At 40.4% G+C, this 22,677-nt stretch overlaps 2 protein-coding genes and 1 pseudogene across 3 annotated transcripts in view; 2 read left to right on the top strand and 1 right to left on the bottom strand.

Annotated features, from left to right (window-relative positions):
• The window catches only part of SRP19 (signal recognition particle 19), a 29,719-nt gene extending 28,175 nt beyond the window's left edge, over positions 1–1,544 (top strand). The window contains exon 5 of the mRNA XM_017848447.1: positions 1,240–1,544. Coding sequence (XP_017703936.1) covers positions 1,240–1,244 — 5 coding nt within the window. The 3' untranslated portion in view covers positions 1,245–1,544. The remainder of the gene's footprint in view (positions 1–1,239) is intronic.
• Positions 1–2,734, top strand: part of LOC108512894 (U2 small nuclear ribonucleoprotein auxiliary factor 35 kDa subunit-related protein 2-like) — a 23,052-nt pseudogene extending 20,318 nt beyond the window's left edge. Inside the window, exon 2 of the transcript XR_001880738.1 lies at positions 1,240–2,734. The product of XR_001880738.1 is annotated as a U2 small nuclear ribonucleoprotein auxiliary factor 35 kDa subunit-related protein 2-like (transcript). The remainder of the gene's footprint in view (positions 1–1,239) is intronic.
• Positions 1–22,677, bottom strand: part of REEP5 (receptor accessory protein 5) — a 44,099-nt gene that overhangs the window by 11,833 nt on the left and 9,589 nt on the right. Inside the window, exon 3 of the mRNA XM_017848448.1 lies at positions 12,072–12,210. Coding sequence (XP_017703937.1) covers positions 12,072–12,210 — 139 coding nt within the window. The remainder of the gene's footprint in view (positions 1–12,071; positions 12,211–22,677) is intronic.

Below are 22,677 nucleotides of genomic sequence, written 5' to 3'. Positions count from 1 at the left end.
TTTTTTTTTTTTTTTTAAAGACAGGATCTCATTTTGTCACCCAGGCAGGAGTGCAGAGGCACAAATACAGAACACTATAGCCTCATCTTCCTGGGCTCAAGTGATTCTCCCGCCTCAGCCCCCCAAGTAGCTGACACCACAGGCATGCAGGCATGCACCATCACGTCTGGCTAACTGTTGTACTTTTTGTAGAGACGGGGTTTCGCCATGTTGGCCAGGCTGGTCTCAAACTCCTGACCTCAAGTGATCCACCTGCCTTGGCCTCCTAAAGTGCTGGGATTACAGGTGTGAGCCACTGCACCCGGCCTAAAATCTCACTCTAAAGATATATACAGATCTCTCAGCCCAACAAACGGATTCAAAGAGTTAGTATAGTATATAGAGAGTAACAGCATGGGCTCAAAGAAACTAACTTCCAATCTCGGTTCTGCCATTTACTAGCTAAGCAAACCTTGTGCAAATTACTTAATCACTTAAGTCTGTTTTTTCCTCTATAAAATAGGTATTAATTGAGAATTTAAAAATCTACCCCTATAATTTTGTAAGAAAAGAAAATTACTGAGCAAGGACTTTCTCTGACCCAAGAATACTGTGTTTTCTAACAGCATCTATGAAACATTACTAACAGGAGAGCATATTAGCTTTCAGTGGGGGAAAGCAAATCCTAGAACCAAAACGTTTTGTTTCAGCAAATCTTTATTTTTATTTTTTATTTTTGAGACAAAGTCTCACTCTGTCACCCAGGCTGGACTCCAGTGGCGTAATCTTGGCTCACTGCAACCTCCGCCTCCTGGGTTCAAGCAATTCTCCTGCCTCAGCCTCCCAAGTAGCTGGGATTACAGGCACGTGCCACCATGCCTGGCTAATTTTTTTAATTTTTAGTAGAGATGAGTTTTTGCCATGTTGGTCAGGCTGGTCTCGAACTCCTGGCCTCAGGAGATCCGCCTGCTTCAGCCTCCCAAAGTGCTGGGATTACAGGAGTGAGCCACCGCACCTGGCCATAAGTAAATATTTTAGAAACTCTCCTTTTAGTACATGAAATGAAATTCAAATTTATGATATACTTAATTACAAAAAATATATAGTCTAACTGCAACATAAAGGAGAAACAAAATGAAAGCAATTTGTAATATATATAAGTATGCAAACAAAACAATGCTAGAAAACATCATAAAATACTTGTAAGTAGAATCACTGACAGTGGCAGCTATGAACAGAATCTTCCATATATTCCCATAGGTTAAGAATGTCTGAGGGGCCAGGCGGTGCCGGCAAGATGGCTGCGCTTGAGAATATGACGTTTCCAGAGAAACCAAGCCACAGGAAGTACAAGGCTGCCCTGAAGAAGGAGAAACGAAAGAAATGTCGGCAAGAACTTGCTCGACTGAGAGACTCAGGACTCTCACAGAAGGAGGAGGAGGAGGAGGACACTTTATTGAAGAACAACAACTAGAAGAAGAGAAGCTATTGGAAAGAGAGAGGCAAAGATTACATGAGGAGTGGTTGCTGAGAGAGCAGAAGGCACAAGAAGAATTCAGAATAAAGAAGGAAAAGGAAGAGGCAGCTAAAAAATGGCAAGAAGAACAATAGAGAAAGTTAAAGGAACAATGGAAAGAACAGCAGAGGAAAGATAGAGAAGAGGAGGACCAGAAACGACAGAAGAAAGAAAAAAAGAAGCTATGCAGAAGATGCTGGATCAGGCTGAAAATGAGTTAGAAAATGGTACCATATGGCAAAACCCTGAACCACCTGTGGATTTCAGAGTAATGGAGAAGGATCGAGCTAATTGTCCCTTCTACAGTAAAACAGGAGCTTGCAGATTTGGAGACAGATGTTCACGTACACATAATTTCCCAACATCCAGTCCTACCCTTCTTATTAGGAGTATGTTTACAACGTTTGGAATGGAGCACTGCAGGAGGGATGACTGTGACCCTGATGCAAGCCTGGAGTATAGCAAGGAAGAAATCTACCAACAGTTCCTAGATTTCTATGAGGATGTGTTGCCCAAGTTCAAGAACGTGGGGAAGGTGATTCAGTTCAAGGTCAGCTGCAATTTAGAACCTCACCTGAGGGGCAATGTATATGTTCAGTACCAGTCAGAAGAAGAATGCCAAGCAGCCCTTTCTTTGTTTAATGGACGATGGTATGCAGGACGACAGCTGCAATGTGAATTCTGCCCAGTGACCCGGTGGAAAATGGCGATTTGTGGTTTATTTGAAATACAACAGTGTCCAAGAGGAAAACACTGCAACTTTCTTCATGTGTTCAGAAATCCCAACAATGAATTCTGGGAAGCTAACAGAGACATCCACTTGTCTCCAGATCAGACTGGCTCCTCCTTTGGCAAGAACTCCGAGAGAAGGGAGAGGATGGGCCACCACAACCACTACTCCAGCAGGCTGCGGGGAAGTAGAAACCCTAGTCCAGACCACTCCTACAAAAGAAATGGGGAATCTGAGAGGAAAAGGAATAGTCACAGGGAGAAGAAATCTCACAAACGCACATCAAAGAGTCGGGAGAAGCACAATTCACCAAGCAGCGGAAGAAACAGGCACCGCAGCCAGGGCCAGGGCAGCCAGAGCCAGAGCCGCAGGAGCCACCACAGCTGGAGCCAAAGTTCCTCTAGGTCCTGAAGTGGTGGCAGGAGGAGATCGGGTAATAGAGGCAGAACTGTTCAGAGCCCCAAGTCCAAATAAACTAGTTTTGTTCTAAAAAAAAAAAAAAAGAAGAAGAAGAAAAAAAAGACTAGGCAAGGCACGGTGATCCTGTAATCCTGTAATCACCTATAATCCTGGCACTTTAGGAGGCTGAAGTGGGTGGATCACTTGAGGTCAGGAGTTTGAGACCAGCCTGGCCAACATGGCGAAACCCTGTTTCTACTAAAAATACAAAAATTCGCCAGGTATGGTGGCAGGCGTCTGTAATGCAAGCTACTTGGGAGGCTGAGGCAGGAGAATCACTTGAATCTGGAAGGTGGAGGTTGCAGTGAGTCAACATTATGCCACTTCACTGCAGCCTGGGTGACAGAGTGAGACTGTCTCAAAAAATAGAATTTCTGAACTAGAGGAACTACACAGCCTGCTTTCCATATCAGAGCATTCAACCCAATGTGATTCACTGCCATAATCTCCATGTTATGATTTTAAGCCAGGCCTCTCCTCACCTTTCCTATTCCTTTCATTTAAAGACTCCAAAGCTTGTTTGCTGAGCACAGATCTTGGAAAACAGGATCTTCAGACTTGGGAAAGCATGACAGTAGGTGATGGAAGGGTAAAGACTCAGACTAGCATCTAGTAGTCTCACTACACATGGATAGTAATGCTATGTGCATGAATGTGCAATCATGCAAAAACTCAAATCAGCCTCCTGCACACACACAATGGTAGACTGAGACCTTCTGTTAAAGGTCCAAGCACTCCAAGGAAGTCAGTGCCTTGAGGTACCCTCAGTATGTGCAAGTAGTTACATGTTACTCTTAGTTTTCCCAGCAACTCTGCTCTAGCATGCCCTAGGCTTAGCCAGCAGCAGATCTTACTGAATTGTAAGATGTTGCCAGAGGTTCAGAACCTTGGATTTTTGAGATACGCATTTGCATTGACCCAAAATGGAGAATTAAATAACTGTTTTTCACTGGCATTAGCTTTGTTTCCTTGGCTTAGTGCCAGTTAATTATAGCAGACCCTGCAAAACCACCTCTCTAGTTATTTCCCTGTGGAAGCCTTTTGGTTGTTTTGTTTTTTGTTTTGTTATTGTTTTTTTTTTTTTGAGACGGAGTCTTGCTCTGTTGCCAGGCGGGAGTACAGTGGCGCGATCAGCTCACTGCAACCTCCGCCTCCTGGGTTCCAGCAATTCCCCTGCCTCAATCTCTCGAGTAGCTGGGACTACAGGTGCGTGCCACCACGCCCAGCTAATTTTTTGTATTTTAGTAGAGATAGCGTTTCACCATGTTGGCCAGGATGGTCTTGATCTCCTGACCTTGTGATCCACCCGCCTTGGCCACCCAAAGTGCTTAGGATTACAGGCGTGAGCCACTGCACCCAGCTGCCTTTTGGTTTTTAATATCCAAAATTCATATAATGTTTTACTGTAGTTGCTTATATAGGAAAAGCTATACATCCCCAAAATGCAATACAAGATGATGTACACGGAATGTCTTGAGTAACATTTTTGACAATATCAGAATCCCTGGTGGACATTTTGAAGAATATGCAGAGCATCACAGGGGATGTGCTATGTATTCCTCCACACAAAGCAATTGTTTCTTACTATATTAACTATTTGGAGAGCAGCAAGTGTTTTTAGCATCTAACATCCTAACATGATATTTGTTATTTATATATAGGTATTTTGCTGTATTTTATTAATGCTTAGGGAATTCGTTGGGGAGTTTTACATTGACATGTAATATATTAAAATTTTTCCCACTTAAAATAGTGGAAAATAAGCTCCTGCATAGAATGTACTCCTACATAGAATATCTGATTTTCAGAAATGGGATTATCAAGAGAGAGACAGATGTCCATCTTAAAACCAGAAGCATTAAGGTGAAGTGAAAATGACTCACTGGATTAAGACTCAGGAGAGGTGGGGCTGGGCGCAGTGGCTTATGCCTGTAATCCCAGCACTTTGGGAGGCCAACGTAGGTGGATCACGAGGTCAAGAGATCGAGACCATCCTGGCCAACATGGTGAAACCCTGTCTCTACTAAAATTAGAAAAAAATTAGCCGAGCGTGGTGGCGGGCATCTGTAGTCCCAGCCACTCGGGAGGCTGAGGCAGGAGAATCACTGGAACCCGGGAGGCGGAGGTTGCAGTGAGCCGAGATTGCACCACTGCGCTCCAACCTGGTGACAGAGCGAGACTCTGTCTCAAAAAAGAAAAAGAAAAAAAGAAAAAGGAGAGGTGGGGTGTGTTTTATGACTTTAGGCAAATCAACCTAAGAGACAGTTTTCTCTTCTGCAGGGTTTTAGGAAAGTCACAAATTAATGTACTTGAAGAAAGTATACAATAGAATAGTAGTATTACCAAATCCTAAAGTTCTTATTGTGGGAAATCTCTGAAATATCACCTGCCTACATAGATACTAACTCTTCAGCAATCCAAACAAGCTGATTATCTTTTCTGGATGAATTAAGTCAAGTGTCCACAGTTTTGTACCTCTTCAATGTGATTATTTTGTAGGCTAGACTGCAGACTGTTAATTTACTACTTTCTGGTACTGGTACCTTCTAGCTATTATCTTGAGACAGTAAAATAATTACTGCTGTCTAGGTACATCTTTAGCATATTCCAGTTCTGAAATGAAATCATTTTCTTATATTAAAAATAAAGTTAATTACTGTTCAACTCCCAAGGTGATATTCAGCTGCCACCTCTTACAACCCTCTCTTCTTAATCTATGTAACTATTCTACAGCCCAGGAATAGCCTAAGTTTATTAAAAATCACCCACAGAGATCTGGCTGTCCTTTCAGTCAAGCTGCCCTCAAAATGCCAGCTGATGATACTCCCAAGGAGACCCACAAGCCTACTGCTGCCTGCAGTTCAGACAGAGTCCATGCTATTTTAACTGGACTCTTGGCACTATTAGCACTGACACAGTGACTCCTTAAATTACAAATTACAACAGGCCATTCTATTCCATCTGTGCTTCTCATGCTGTCACCATCTGATTTTCCCCCAGAAAAGATATTTCCCAGGTAGGGGCATGCTTAACATGCAGTTAGGGAATGGAAAGTTAATGTCAGAAGAAAATGTACTTCAACACTGACTTCCTGATAGGCTACAATGACTTGATCAGAAACATAAGTCTAAGAAGCCTTTGCAGTGTAGCCACAGAACAGTTACGGGCTACATTTAAAACGCTGCTCAGCATGCACAAATAAAAGCTTAAAAAGGACGTGTTAAAGGAAAAGATTTCCCTGTCTTTTTGGCCTCCTATGAAGATTAAGAAGAAAAATTTTGCTGAGCATGGTGGCTCACACCTGAAATCCTAGCACTTTGGGAGGCCGAGGTGGGTGGATCACCTGAGGTCAGGAGTTCGAGACCAGCCTGGCCAACGTGGTGAAACCCCGACTCTATTAAAAATACAAAAATTAGCTGGGTGCGGTGGTGGGTGCCTGTAATCCCAGCTACTTGGGAGGCTGAAGCAGGAGAATGGCTTGAACCCAGGAGGCAGAGGTTGCAGTGAGCTGAGATCACGCCATTTCACTCCAGCCTGGGCAATATAGCAAAACTCCATCTCAAAAAAAAAGAAAAGAAAAAATGTCGTATTCTCTGTCAATGGGTGAAATAGCACAGGTGACAATTCAGGTCAGGACCTAATCCTGCCAGAGTTTACTCAACCTTGTTCTAAAAATAAATCTCGTCGGGCCTGGTGGCTCACACCTATAATCTCAACACTTTAGGAGGCTGAGGCAGGGAGATCACGAGGTCACGAGTTTGAGAGCAGCCTGGCCAATACGGTGAACCCCGTCTCTACTAAAAATACAAAAATTAGCCGGGTGTGGTTGTGCACACCTGTAGTCCTAGCTACTCGGGAGGCAGAGACAGGAGAATTGCCTGAACCTGGGAAACAGAGGTTGCAGTGAGCCGAGATCACGCCACTGCACTCTGGCCTGGTTGACAAAGCAAGACTGCATCTCAAAAAATATATATAAAAAAATACATGTAGAAAATGATTTAAATGAAGGTAAACATAGAATACAAAGGTATTAATTGCAGCGTTATGTATAATCACATGACAAATGTCCTAAATGTCTTTCAATTGGGAATGGGGAAATTATCAATAATAGATTAAACAGCTTGTCAAAGAATACTGAGTAACATGAGAAAATACTCATAATACTGTGTTAATTGAAAAAAGCAAGACAATTATATATCAAATGTGATCTCAACCACACATATGTTTAAGACAGCAATACATATATACACACACACATATATACACACAGAGTTCTGTTTGTATTTATACACATAGACCGATATATTTGCACATTTTAAAAAATGGGAAGACTAAGATGTAGGATTACAAATGTTATTTTCATCCCTACATAAAACACATCCCAACACACACACACACACACACACACTCTCTCTCACACAAAAATGTAAACAGTAGGACAACAAGGACTTTGTTTTATTCACCAAAGTATCTCCCAGATGTAGAACAGAATCTGACACATGGAGGTTCTAAATAAATATCTGCTGAATAAAGGAATGAGCATATATAAATTTCATAATCAAGAAAAAACAGCTTTTAAATTTATTTTTAAATCCTCTTGCTCAAGGCCAGATGTCAAAGCAAAGCTCAGAACATGCATGATCCAATTTCTACCTAAGTACATCATTATCTTCTCAACTAAGCTTTGCTGCCTAGCCATTGGCTTTTTTTTTTTCCTCCAATCTTATAAGCTGCTTTAGAAAATAAAATAAAGCCAACAATATTAACTCTGCAAAAAATAAAATACTAAATATGTCCTTGGGCCGGGAGCAGTGGATCATGCCTGTAATCCCAGCATTTTGGGATTACAAAGTCGGGCAGATCACTTGAAGTCAGGAGTTTGAGACCAGCCTGGCAAACATGGTGAAACCCCACCTCTACTAAAAATACAAACATTAGCTGTGTGTGGTGGTGTGCACCTGTAATCCCAGCTACTTGGGAGGCTGTGGCAGGAGTATCGCTAGAACTGAAGAGGCAGTGGTTGCAGTGAGCCAAGATGGCGCCACTGCACTCCAGCCTGGGTGACAGAGTGAGACTCCATCTCAGAAAACAAAAACAAATCCCATGTCCTTACTTCTAAGTCTCTTTTCCACATTTCCAGTCAGCATGCGATTGCAACAGCATAGGTAAGATGGATTCTAGTCCTTAAAATTCAATACTCTCCTGAACCTTCTCCTACAGACTCTGCAATTCAGAGGCCTCTTCTCAGTCTGTTTACTAAGTCATTCAGAATATGCCACTAATGTAGGAAGAAAGCATTTTGATTGACAGCATCATGAATTTTTAATCCTTTCAAGTATATTATCTATTTGGAATGTATGTAATAAATTCACTTTCATGAACACTATGATGCCATGCAGCTGGAGACTACTAATGGATACACATTCATTTTACCATTAGGGAAGAAAATTTGCTGCAAAGCAGTATTTTAAATGAACTTCAAAACCAAATATAAATGATTCAGTGACTACCATTTATTTTGGATCTTCTCTCTACCTCTCTGTGGACTCCATTAGCAGAGGTGATTAGGAGTAGGCTAGAAGTCAAGCTTACTCACATTTTGGAAATTTGAAGTCAGGTAATACTGCAAGTAGTTCTGCTGACAAGATATTGTTCACTTCTACAAACAAGTGGGCCCAAAGCAAAAGCCAATTTATTTCCACTAGACTGAACTGTGAAGTCCCTACCATTAGATGGATCTTATTAAGGGCTTTAAAATTATCTGAAGTTTAAATTATGTCATGTCCAAATTAAAGATTACAAGAATATTTTTATGAATGTTAAATGACTTCGAATAATAAAAAACCCCAAAACAATCCAATCTTTGAAATCAACTCTTTCCACAGACCAATTTCTATTTTCTTCCATCAGTTTTGAAAGGAAAATTCTTAATTGCCTTACAAGGCATTCTGTGGTGAAGTCATTCAAAAATATAACAGAATCTATACTGAGCATGTTTTTATTTAATTTTTTAAACTTTAAAAGACATGACACTCACTCTATATAGTGTCTTGTCTTCTTTCTTTTTTAAGCATAAATGGTGTGTACTACTGTATTTAACGTTCTATTACTTTTTTCTTTTTCGGGACAGGGTCTCTGTCACCCAGGCTAGAGTGCAGTGGTGTCATCATAGCTTACTGTGGCCTTGAACTCCTGGGCTCAAACCATCCTCCCACCTCAGCCTCCTGAGTAGATGGGACCACAGGCATGCACCACCATGCCTGGCTTTTTTTTTTTTTTTTTGGTCAACATGCTGTGATCTGGGAGCCTGACTAGTTTTTAAATTTGTTGTGTGGAGACAGGGTCTCACCATGTTGCCCAGGCTGGTGTCAAACTCCTGGCCTCAAGCAGTCCTTCTGCCTTGGCCTCTGAGTATGCTGGGATTACAGGCAAAAGCTAGCACACCTGTCCTCTATAACTTTTCATAATTGCTAAATTAGCAAAAATTTCTGGGTCTATACATACGGATCTATTTCATTCCATTTAACTATATTGATATACCATTAATTCAATTAACCATTTACCTGCTGATGAACATTTCAGTTTATAATGTTTACATTATGCAGTTCATATTATATACAGTTTACAACAAAAAATGCTGCCATGAATATCTTTGTGCAGCTCTTTAATGCACAGTGACTATTTCCTTAGAATTGTTAAGAATATCATTTTTCAATTCAACAAGAAATTGTTAAAAGATCCCTTAAAAAGATTATTCCAATTTATACCACTACCCTATTAGGTATCCCTTATCTGAAATGCTTGGGACTAAAAGTGTTTCGGGTTTCACATTTATTCAGATTTTGGAATATGTATATTATACCAACTGAGCATACCAAATCAGAAACTCTAAAATCTAAATGCTCCCATGAGTATTTTCTTTATCATCATGTGAGCACTCAAAAAGTTTGGGGTTTTAAAGCATTTAGAATTTCAGATTTCAGATGTTCAGCCTGTACCACTACCTGTCTGTTTCCCTATACATTCACCAATCCTAGATATCTTCAATCTTTAAAATATCTGCCAGTTTAATGAACAAAATATGAGATTTTACTATTTTAATTCATACTTCCCAGATCACTGCTGAGCTGTTTACTGGCCATTCATATTTTTTCTCTTCCATGAAATACTTTCTTTTCCCATTTTCTTTTCTTTTCTTTTACTTATAGAAATTGTTATGTATTCTGGATATTCCTTATTTGGTGTAAATGTTGTAAATCTATCTTCCTAGTCCGTCATTATTTTAACTTTGTTTATGCTGCCCACTGTCATAGAAATTTAATTTTTAGAAATTTTATTTAGTTGAATTTATCAAATCTTTTTCTTTGAAACGTTTGTATTTTGTCTTGCTTCTATATCTCAAAGTTAAAAAATATTGTCCTCTACTTTTTTCTAAAACAGACGTTTCGACATAAAAGTCCTGTCTTTGCAAGTCACTCAGGAAAACAGGTGGACACTAATTAAGGGCAGTTACTTCCCTACCCCTCCTGCTCCAACCCCTAAAGCTGTGAACTATAACCCAGGATCACTTCCTTTTGATGCTGCTTTGCTGGGGTAGAGGAGGGCGGTATGGTGAAGCTTTGACCTCAGGGGCTTTTCTGTGGGTGAGGAGTGGTTAACTATGGTTCCTGTGTGCCTGAAGCCCCCCACTGCTGGGACTCATCCACCCCCTACCCAGAACTTACTAGTACTAGCACAGACTGGGGCCCCTCCATTGCAGTGCCTGATGGGATAGCTGATACTCAGATGAAAAGGAGTTTGTAGGCCAAAATAAAAAGATATTTTAAGAGTATATTTCTTTTTTTTTTTTTTTTTCAGAGATGGAGTCTGGCTCTGTCGCCCAGGCTGGAGTGCAGTAGCGTGATCTCATCTCACTGCAACCTCTGCATCGCAGATTCAAGCAGTTCTCCTGCCTCAGCCTCCTGAGTAGCTGGGACTACAGGTGCACTCTACCACACCCAGCTAATTTCGTTTGTATTTTAGTAGAGACAGGGTTTCACTGTGTTGCTCAGGCTGGTCTTGAACTCCTGAGCTCTGGCAATCTGCCTGCCTCAGTCTCCCAAAGTGCTAGGATTGCAGGCATGAGCTGCTACACTCTGCCAAGAGTATGTTTCAAAAGAAAAACAACACAATCAACTACAGGTTTTGATCAGGAGCAAAAATATTAGAACTGCTGACCAAGAGTTTTAAACTGGGGAGCGTTAACCATACTAAAAGAAATGAGAAAATATTAGCAATATGAAACAAGAACAAGAAAACAGAAAAGAGCCAAGCAAAAACATTAGGTGTGAACAATACAACAGATGAAATGAAGAACACAATATATGGCAGGAATAACAGAATGGTTATGATATAATCATGGAATACAGTTGAAAACTAGATGGTCAGATTGAATCCGGGCACAATGGCTCACATCTATAATCCCAGCACATTGGGAGGCCGAGGTGGGTGGATTGCTTAAGGTCAGGAGTTCGAGAGCACCCTGGCCAACATGGTGAAACTCTATCTTTACCAAAAAAAATACAAAAATTGGCCAGGCATGGTGGCACATGCCTGTAATCCCAGCTACTCGGGAGGCTGAGGCAGGACAATCACTTGAACCCAGGAGTCAGAGGTTGCAGTGAGCAGAGATTGCACCAATGCACTCCAGCCTGGGCAACAGAGCAAGACTCCATCTCAGAAAAAAAAAAAGGAGGTCAGATTGAGGAATTTCCCAGGAAGAAGTACAAATAAATAGATTTAAAAAAAAAAAAAAAAAAAAAAAAAACTCTACTAAAAATACAAAAATTAGCCAAGCATGGTGGTGGGCACCTGTAATCCCTGCTACTCAGGAGACTGAAGCAGGAGAATTGCTTGAACCCAGGAGGTGGAGGTTGCAGTAAGCCAAGATCGTGCCACTGCACTCTAGCCTGGGCAACTGAGCAAGACTCCATCTCAAAAAAAGAAAAAAGAAAAAAAAAAAAGCTAAGACCAAAGAAAAAGAAATATATATCCATAATTACCCAGAACTAAAACTCAAGATACTACCATTTGTGATGGTGGTTGGGGTGATGGAGCTTCCTAAACTTAATTTCCTATATCTAAATTTCTTTAGATAAAATTGTTTAAAAGAGTAGCCAGGTGCAGTGGCACGTGCCTATAGTCCCAGCTACTCGGGAGGCTGAGACAAGTGGCTTGCTTGAGCATTTTTTTTTTTTTTGGAGACAGGGTCTCGCTCTGTTGCCCAGGCCTGTCTTCTTGTTTATAATCTAAGACAGAGCCACAGATGTACAACATTCAAGCATTTATTCCTACTTCTTCTATACAGGTCCTGAGATGGAATTTTAGTGGTAGGGAGAACCAACATACCTTCAGCATGTAGTAGAAGGGGAACCATGACAGGAAGATATCAGAGAAGAATTCAGCAATGCTGAACACACCATATACTACCCAGTAGGTCAGCCACTGGGTATCATCTTCTTTGTTGGGACTCTCTATAGCTTTAATTCTGAAAGGCAGTACAAAAGAAAGTATATCATCATTTGTTAAGATAGCAATGAAACATTTTCAAACACACTTTGATAACCTCTCCTCCGATACCACTGAGGAACTTAGGCACATGTAGGCACTGTGTCACTAGATGCAAGAGTATAGCTTAAAGACTGGAAGCAATGTAGATATCAGGACAAGCCATTATAACCATTTGTTTCTAGTCTCCTGGTCACCAGAGAAACCAGCACCAGCTGTCACTGCCCTGGATCTCCACCCTGCTAAAGACTCCCCGCAAATCCTAGAATATACCACTAGTGACTGGGAGCTAGAGCAATTTCCACTCCCAAGCTGGGTCCTGCCACCAGGGATATATCAGGAAGAATTCCCTCATGATAACCATGTTCTTATGTACTTTTAATAATTGAAATATATCATGGGTGAACAGGAATTTCCCATAAAGCAACATTTGGAGCATAGGTTAGGCATGCCCAAAATCCACAGCATATTTTATAGTAAATGGGTGAAAACAAACATCATGGTGTCTGTTTAGTTCAGAATGTCTTTATCTGATCCACAGGCTATGGACTTTCCTCCTCTCCTCAGTTAATAACAGGACTTTCCCAACCCTAACTATTGCTTAAAATTCATTCTGCAAATGGATGGAAATAAATTTAAAATAATTTTCTCTTCTAAATCACAGAAATTTCCTTCAGTCCTAGGAATCTCATTATTCTAAACCTGAAGCTCCACAATTTCTTATCCTAACAGATCTGTATTTATCATAACTGAGCTGGACTGAAACAGTAAAATAAAAGAACTCTGAATCTTGTTTAGCCTATGAAACAGGTTAACTACTGAAAATACATTGGCAGGGAGCTAAGCTATGAGGATGCAAAGGCATAAGAATGATACAACGGACTTTGGGGACTCATGGGAAAGGGTGGGGGCAGTGAGGGAGAAAAGACTACACATTGGGTACAGTATACCCTGCTCGGTTGATGGGTGCACCGAAATCTCAGAAATTGACACTAAAAGACTTATCCATGTAACCAAATGCCACCTGTTACCCAAAAACCTATTGAAATAAGAAAATTTCAAAAAACAAATACATTGGCTACTCCATAAAATCAGCTCCGCAAAGAGACAGGCTGCTAAACCATGCTCAGCCACTCACTAAGAAAGCCCTTATACAGTTAATTAGAAGCAGCTATGTGTGTGAGTTTTAGAAAATAACCAAAAGGGGAAAAAATATAGCTCAATGAGATTATTACTAATGAGGAAGACATAGAGAGGCACAAGTAATAAGGTGAATGTTGCTTTGAACTTCAAGACTAGGCAAAATTTTTATTTTTTTGAGACAGGGTCTCTTTGCACAGGCTGGAGTGCAGTTACACAATCATAGCTCACTGCAACCTCAAACTTCTGGGCTTATGTAATTCCCCTCACTTCAACCTCCCAAGCAGCTTGGACTACAGGTGCACACCACCACACATGGCTGCTTTCTAAATTTTTAGTAGAGACAAGGTCTCACTGTGTTGCCCAGGCTGGTCTTGAACTTCTGGACTCAAGCAGTCCTCCTGCCTCGGCCTCCCAAAGTGCAGTTTGGTGGCTCCCACACCCAGCCTCAAATTTTTCAAAGAATCATATAAAATGAATTTAAGAGATCTGATTATTAAAAAATGGCTTGTAATGTATGCACAAAGTCTACATTTTTTAGCTTCCTTCAGATAGAAGCTGGCTAATGTAATAGAAGGCCAAAGGAAAAGTGTAGGCAAGCATGTTAACCAAAGAACACAGTATATCCTTTATATGTAAGATTTCTTCCCCCACTGTGTTTCATTTGGTATAGTATGGCTTATCCAAATTTAATTGGATTTATTTAGTTATTAGTATAAATAAAAATTTGTTTCCCATAACTTCATTCTGGGCAGAGGAGATACATAGTTACATTTCACTTAAGATCTTAGTTTTGTGAACCAAAGCATTCTACAACTAAAATACCTAACTCTGTACTTCCAAAAGAAGCAAGTCTCGGGATATACATGGGAATTAAACAGTCTTTTCTAGAATATGACGTGAAAACCTCAAAATGTGATTGGACTGTCGTTATTAATCCAGTGGCTTTTAAATTCTTTTGGCCACAACCCTCGGTAAGCATACATTTTACATCATGATCCAGTAAACACACATCTTCACATAAAAATATAAACTGAAATAGATGTTTCCTGAAACCATTCTGATATTTTAAATTCCATTCTATTTCATTAGTTTTCAAATGTTAGTCAAGTTGCACAGACTGAAAAACAGGAAGCCTAACGGTTCAGCTCTTTTAGGAAAAAAATTTTTTTTAAATTCATATCTACAATATGAATTCTAAAGTCCCCATATTAATATAGTAGAATACTATATAGTAACATTGAAAAGTAGAAATAAAAGAACTCCAAATTGAATACATACATTGATCCCAACTTTGCAGAAAACCAAGTCATATGAAAGAAGCCAGGAAAAGACCACCGAGTCTATTAAGACCACTGAGTCTATTAAGCTAAAGAGATTTTAAAAATAGATCTTCTCATATTATTGAAGCATTTAATTATTGTTTTAATTTAAAATAGCACAGTGTTCAATTTTAAAAATGTCTTTATGTGTCGCAACAATCACAAACTACTCAAAACAAGAAAAAAGGGAAGAGATGGTCAAGCTCACTCAAGAACCTGAGGTTCAAAAAAGTGAAGTGCCCCATGCAATCATGGTGAGAGAAGAAAAAAGCTTAAAACTGAGGTTTTTGGATGGGCATGATGGCTCAAGCCTGTAGTACCAGCACTTTGGGAGGCCGAGGTAGGCGGATCACCTGAGGTCAGGAGTTCAAGACCAGCCTGGCCAACATGGTGAAACCCCATCTCTACTAAAAATACAAAAATTAGCCGGGCGTGGTTGCACACGCCTATAATCCCAGCTGCTTGGGAGTCAGAGGCAAGAGACTCGCTTGAATCTGGGAGGTGGAGGTTGCAGTGAGCTGAGATTCTACCACTGCACTCCAGCCTGGGCGACAGAGCAAGACTCGGTCTCAAAAAAAAAACAAAACAAAAAAAAAAACTGAGGTTTTCTGAATGCTAGTTATATATCTTCTTCTTTAAAATATTGATTGATTGAAGACAGGGTCTTGCTCTGTCATGCAGGCTGGAGTGTAGTGGCATGATCACAGCTCACTGTGGCCTCAACCTCCTGGACTCAAGTGATCCTCCCACCTCAGCCTCTCCAGTAGCTGGGACTACAGGTGCACACCATCATGCCTGGCTAACTTTTGTACTTTTTTATAGAGACAGGGTTTTGCCTTGTTGCCCAGGCTGGTCTCAAACTCATGGGCTCAAGTGATCCTCCTGCCTCAGCCTCCCAAAGTACTAGGATTACAGGCATGAGCCACCATGCCCAGGCTACTTATATACCTTCTGAATAGACTTCCTTGTCCAAGTTCAGTAGACAAAAGTGATTCTCCAACAAAACACTCTACTGCCTTGTACAAATATGAATCATATTCCAACTTGGTATAGTAGAATCAAGAGGTAGCAATTTAGGCAACATAGAGGATTCATGAAACCATAAGATATGGTCTATGCTATTAAATCCCTTGCAGTCTAGCCAAAATGGCCAAGCCATAGAATGGAGGGGTAGAAACCTAATAATTATTGAATTTAACCTTCATAATAGCCATGTAGGATAGGTATTGTTCCTGTATTTGAGCGGAAGAAACCGAGGTTTAGTGAAGAGAAATAATATGTGCAGGGCACCCAGATACAAATAGCAAGGATTGGTCTTACACCTAAAACTAACTCCAAAGCCTGTGCTTTGTTCACTATCCTATGCTGTCTTACTAATTAAGAGAACAATTCAGTGGCAAGCTGGATAGCGCTTAGCAAAATGTCTGGTACAAAGTAGGCATTTAGTATTTATTGAATTAATATACATACAATAGGAGTTCATAATCTTACTTTTGGAGGGGACCCCAGAGAAAGGTTAAATTGGTCACAGAGCAGAAAAAAAGGAGGAATGGTCATAGTCTCAATATCCAGATCCCTGGAGGTCCATTCTACCCTCCACCCTACTCACCTAGGTTTGCGATGGGGAACTATCAAAAGTGAACAGGATAGTGTTCTGAGTTGGAGTCCTAGTCCACTGGTCCCCAAACTTAGATGATCATCCACATCTATCTACAGAACTTATTAAAAATATACATGCCTGGGTCCTTCTTCAGACCTAGTGATTCAGCTGCTCTTACAAGGCTGTGCAGGTGATCGTAATGCAGAACTGTGTTTGGAAACCAGCTCAAAGTTCCAGTCTTCACAGCACCTGCCCTACTTGTTCTAAGAAAGGAAATCCAAATGGCCAGTTTGGGTATAATCAGCTGTAGCTAGAGGGCAGGTTGTCTCTTTCCAGTAATGAGTGAGAGGCCAAAAGAGAAGAAAAGTTGGACATAGAAGGCAAACTGAATAATGTCTCTACTAAAATTAGAGTAAGTCAACTCTAATATGATCTAGAACCCTCATCTGAATATTCTGAAATCTGTAAAAGGATTCAAGATAACAACACTGAAATAAAACTGTTCACTAAGATTTCAAGAACTGCATCTAAAAGCCCTGTATCTGTCTAGCTGGAACTTCAGCCTGCACAGTTCCTTTCACCTCTAGCTAACCCCTAGAGGAGTTCTGGAATGACCCCATGGCAACAGGCAACAATTCCTACCACTCTCTCCACAGGCCTGGTCCACTCTTTTACAGGCTCCTCCTCTCTCTCTAGTACTGCCTCATCCTCTGGCAGTCACACTGATCCTGGGCTCAGAACTAACTCCCAGAAGATACACCCACATACAGCTTCTGTGGACAGACACCACAGTCTTACTGCTCTCTGCACACCTTACTGTCATATCCTCACCACTGTTCTAAAGCCTGGCCACCTAGGCCCGGTGTTGTGGCTTCCTTATTCTCTCTCCTGAGCCACGTTCTGGGGCAGCATTTTGCTTCCCCAAAGCAGATATCAAGAGAAGCCAGGGCTGGGTGAGCAGCAGAGGCACGACTACAGTGCAGAGGATGGTTGGCAAAACTGTGGGAGCAGCTGGCAGCTCTAAAATTAATTGAGCAGAATTAGGAATCACCATGTGTGGAGCTGGAAGACATCTCAGAGATGAACTAGTTCAGATTCTACATTTTATATAGATAAAATGAAATTTAAAGAGAAAGGAGGTATATTCAAATGAATTTTAACTTATTAAACTAAAAGGTTACAGAGCATGTGTATGTAAAGGGCAATAGACGGTTTACATTCTGGCATATCCATACAATGAAATATTCTGAAGCCTTTAGAAAGGGTATTGACAGGGAAAGATGTCCAAGATACAGTGTTGAGTGTAAAAAGTGAATTCTAATTTTTTGGTTAATAAAAGATATGTTTTTGTATGTTTACAGACCAAGAATGATATCCAGAAAGATATGCAATACATTTCAAATTGTGTAAAGTTAGTCCTGATTAACAGATTTTTACTTAAAGTCTTTGCAATGAGTATGTACTAATAATATTGATGAAAAAAAGAAGGGGACGGGGGAGATTTCCATTTGGAAAAGAATGAGCATTGACTTTTGTTTTGTTTTGTTGTGTTTTGATGGAGTCTCGCTCTTGTGGCCCAGGCTGGAGTGCAGTGGCACGATCTCAGCTCACTGCAACCTTGGCCTCCCCGGTTCAAGCAACTGTCCTGCCTCAGCCTCCTGAGTAGCTGGGATTACAGGCACCTGCCACCACGCCCAGTTAATTTTTTTGTATTTTCAGTAGAGACCGGGTTTCACCATATTGGCCAGGTTGGTCTCGAACTCCTGACCTCAGGTGATCCACCCACCTTGGCCTCCCAAAATGCTAAGATTGCAAGCGTGAGCCTCTGCACCCGGCTGAGCATCAGACTTTCTATAATGATTTTCTCCTATGAGACTAGTTCTCTCTGTAAGGCTTTGTTAAAAATAAACACTAAAGTGAACACCAGATATAGTCATTTAATTTATCTTTGAGAAAACAGCTAATTTTTTTTTTTTTTTTTTAGACAGAGTCTCACTCTGTTGCCCAGGCTGGAGTGCAGTGGTGCAATCTCGACTCACTGCAAGCTCTGCCTCCTGGGTTCATGCTATTCTCCTGCCTCAGCCTCCCAAGTAGCTGGGACTACAGGTGCCTGCCACCAGTCCCAGCTAATTTTTTGTATTTTTTAGTAGAGACGGGGTTTCACCGTGTTAGCCAGGATGGTCTCGATCTCCTGACCTCGTGATCCGCCCACCTCAGCCTCCCAAAGTGCTGGGATTACAGGGAGATGAGATTAAAAAGAAAAGAGAGAGATAAGAAGACTCTAGTTTCTTTGGCTAAGTAGCTGTTAGAGGGTTTATATTGTTAATAAGGCTAAAAGGAGATTAGAGTTACCCATCAATTTTAATTATACCCTACTGCAAATCCCATATGCTACAGGTAGTAAGAAGTTAGCTGAAATCCCCAAATTCATGTTTGCAGGTAGTGGGAAGAAATTTGAATATGGCTGAAAACATTTTTCAGGCCCACTCTGCAATGGTAGAATGGCAGAAATTCTTTACATTGGCATTGGACTGGTACATATATGAACACAACTCACTGGCCATCCCTCATCCAGTCCACTGGGCCCCAGTAACTGGTACCAGTTCACTCTACCCTTGCTGGCCCATCTACTTGTTCACACCTTGGCTGCTATTTTCTGAAAGCAAAGGCAAGAACCAAGGATGGCCAAAGAATAGCATTAAGATGTGAAGAAAACAGGGTTGAGCAGAGATGATTCTGGGCTGGTTACCAATATTCTCTCCTTCCCAAATTAAGTGTCATCATTCAGAAAACCTTAGATATTCCCTGACCCATGACACAAGTAAACTGTACATCCTCTAAGGACTTTAGTGACAATGATGTGTCAATGGATGTTCACCAATTATAAAAACCACCACTCTAACCAGGCATGATGGCTCACACCTGTAATCCCAGCCAAGGCATAATGGCTCATGCCTATAATCCCAACCCAATCCCACTTTGGTAGGCCAAGGTGGGTGGATCGCTTGAGGTCAGGAGTTCAAGACCAGACTGGCCAATATGGTGAAACCCCCCTCTACTAAAAATACAAAAATTAGCCAGGCATAGTGGTGCACGCCTGTAGTCCCAGCTACTCAGGAGGCTGAGGCAGGAGAATTGCTTGAACTCGGGAGGTGGAGGTTGCAGTAAGCGGAGATCGCATCACTGCACTCCAGCCTAGGTGACAGAACAAGACTCCATCTCAAATAAACAAAGACAAAAACATAGCCCTCTGGTAGAGGATGCTGATGATAGAGGAGGCTGTGTATGTGTAGGTGTAGTGGGTACATGGGAAATCTTTGTATCTTCTGCTCAATTTCAATGTAAACCTAAAACTGCTCTAAAAAATAAAATTCATTTAAAAGAAAGAGAAAAAAAAAAACCTCCACTTACCACCTAGGCATTCTATAACACCAGATTTTTAAAGCTATTTTATTACCATCATGCCATTTTGGTTGTTTTGATCTGGAGAGAGTATCTGTCCCCATAAATCTAGATACCATATATATGCTAATAACTTCCAAATTTGTATCTGCTGCTCAATCTCTCCATTGTACACTGCCTGGGAGTTAAGTATTCACTGCTGAATGATGGTCACCAGCATCATCAGATTGTCACAGTAACACTGCTGCTTCAAAAATCCTATTATAGCAACTGGTCACTACCATTGCTCAAGGAAATAGCAGACACTGTTCCCTGCCTATCAATTAGCCAGTCCTTCCTCTTCCTACTCACCCACAGAGCCCTGATTTTATGTACATGTACCTGGCAGATCTGCCTTGACTTAGGGAAGCTAGGCTCCTCCCCCAGGCCTAGGGGATAAATCAAAGTTAGTACAAATCCACCATGGTAATCCTATTGCTTTTTGCTAGATACTAACTTTCATAGTCCCCTTGGAGTTAAGGGTATCCATGTGACACAGTTCTGACCAATGAAACAGAAAAAGAAATACAGGAGAAGGCTTTGGGACAAAATTTTCCTCTGCTGATAAAATAAGAGGCTCACAAATAAAAGGTCTTCCAGCTTTCTGCTCTTGAAAGCCTTAGCATTATATAGCAACAACCTTGCTATATATTGAGGAAACAGGCATGGGCAAGGAAGATTATACACCAAGGTCGCTGGAAAAAGAGCATGGATTTCTGCTGTAGCGCATTGAAATTTCAACCTCCAGACTTCTTACATGAGGTAATTCAAGGTCATTATGTTTAGGCCACTGTAAATGGCTGCGGCTCACTGAACTGACATAAAAGGTATACAGAATCACTGAAAGCTTTCTAAGCCAAGCTTAAGTTAGTTATCTCGGCATTGGTCAAAATGTGCTCTTCTTCTTTTGCTGAGGTTTCATCTATCAATTAATATTTCAAAATACTTACAGCTAATGCTTACTTGGAGGGAGACAGAAAAGAGACAACTTTCCATCCTATTTTCAAATTATTTCAGACACAATGAATTCATCTGGAAAATATCCACTTTCACATGTTCTTAATTCAGATCTATTTTGTTCTTACTATGCAAAATAGATAAAATGCTTTTTTATATGTGAACTGTACAACTTTTTTATATTTCTGTTTTGAGTTCTTGCTTTTAGGACCAAGTTCATATTTCTTATGCATAAGATTTAATATTAAAAAATTGTTAGTCCAAATTATACTCAATGCTTAGGAACATATATACCATTGTACCAATACAGAAGAAAACCACTAACCATATCAATATTTTTAATTTGGAAGGACAAAACTTTATTGTGTTTTATTCTTTGAATAATGATGCCTTAAGCTGATTTAAGTACAGGAAAAAAATAATAAGTCAAGGAACAAAAAATGAAAGTGAAAAAATAAATGAAAGAAAATACTCTTTGGAAGGTTTTTCCTTAAATCAATTAAAAGCTTAATAACACAAAGTTAAAGAACTATGACTTTGATTAAGTCAGTTTTCCTCTTTATATGTTAATGAAACTAACTGCCCTTAATTGAGCACTTACAGAATGCCTGATTTGTCCTAAACATTTGACATATATTATCCCAACTCCCCCCAACCCTATCCCCACCTTTTACATATGAGAAAACTGAATTTTATAAAAGTTAAGCTGTTTGCTCAAGAGGTAATAATCAGCTCCATATATACATGCTTCTGGCTACTCACAACTAAGACACATAGGTACATACTATGTGTACTTGCATGGTTCATAAGTAACTCAGTTGCTACAATTCAAACTAGCCAAATGACATAAAATTAAGTAATAGTATGTCTTCACAGCATTGGCTTTATTATTCAAACCAGTTGTGCCAATATCAACTATTTACCAGAGACTGACAGTGTGAAAAAACAGCAGTTCATGAAAATATATCTATATATCCATTTATATCATATATATTTTAATTTTATCCACATATATGGATAAAAAGCTTTAAGATGTCCTATTGGTAAAGAACAAAAAGGAATCATCTTCTGATCCATCTGCTTTATATTTTATTTCTAATGTGGTAACTTATGTTTAATAGTAAATATTCCAGAGGTTAAGATAGGTTCTTTGAAAACTGAATATGAAGAACATGGACCATAATGTTTACAATCCTTTTTGTTATAGCAGACACATAACTTGACCATCCTCCATGCCCACCATGCATGGGATTGCTTTTGGCTGTATTTATCAGAGAGTATGATGTAGGAATTCCTAATAATTCAAAATGGTTTTCCTATTATCAGTACCTCAAATAAGAAAGAAAAAAGAATCAGACATTTTAAGACATAAACACTAGTTTGTTTCCATGCCAATAAGGAAAAGATTTTTCTCCTTCATAGAAAAAAAGAAGGTAGGAAACTATGTGTGATCAGAAAGTTACATATCTTTTTCACTGCAGAGTATATGTGCTTTTAAAGCAAGAAAGACAACCAACAAACAGAACGAGAAAGACTAATGAAAGACTGACTGGGCGCAGTGGCTCACGCCGGTAATCCCAATACTTTGGGAGGTCAAGGCGGGTGGATCATCTGAGGTCAGGAGTTCAAGACCAGCCTGGCCAACATGGTGAAATCCCATCTCTACTAAAAAATACAAAAATTGGTGGCAGAGGCCTGAAATCCCAACTACTTGGGAAGCTGAGGCAGAAGAATTGCTTGAACCCAGGAGGCGGAAGTTGCAGTAAGTCGAGATTGCGCCAGTGCACTCCAGCCTGGGCAAGAAGGAAACCCCCCCCCCCAAAAAAAAGAAAGAAAGAAAAAAAAAAAAAGACTACAGAGGCTGTGGAGTGAGGAAAGCTAGAGCCTGGGAGGTCAAGGCTGCAGTGAGTCATGATTACACCACTGCACTGCAGCCCGGGTGACAGAGTATTGACCCTGGCTCAAAAAAAAACATTAAGATGAGTCA

Source organism: Rhinopithecus bieti, unplaced genomic scaffold (genome assembly GCF_001698545.2).
Source record: "Rhinopithecus bieti isolate Rb0 unplaced genomic scaffold, ASM169854v2 scaffold_31072, whole genome shotgun sequence".
Classification (NCBI taxonomy): Eukaryota; Metazoa; Chordata; class Mammalia; order Primates; family Cercopithecidae; genus Rhinopithecus; species Rhinopithecus bieti.
The sequence above is the reverse complement of the archived record's forward strand: the minus strand, read 5'-3'. Positions and strand labels throughout refer to the sequence as shown.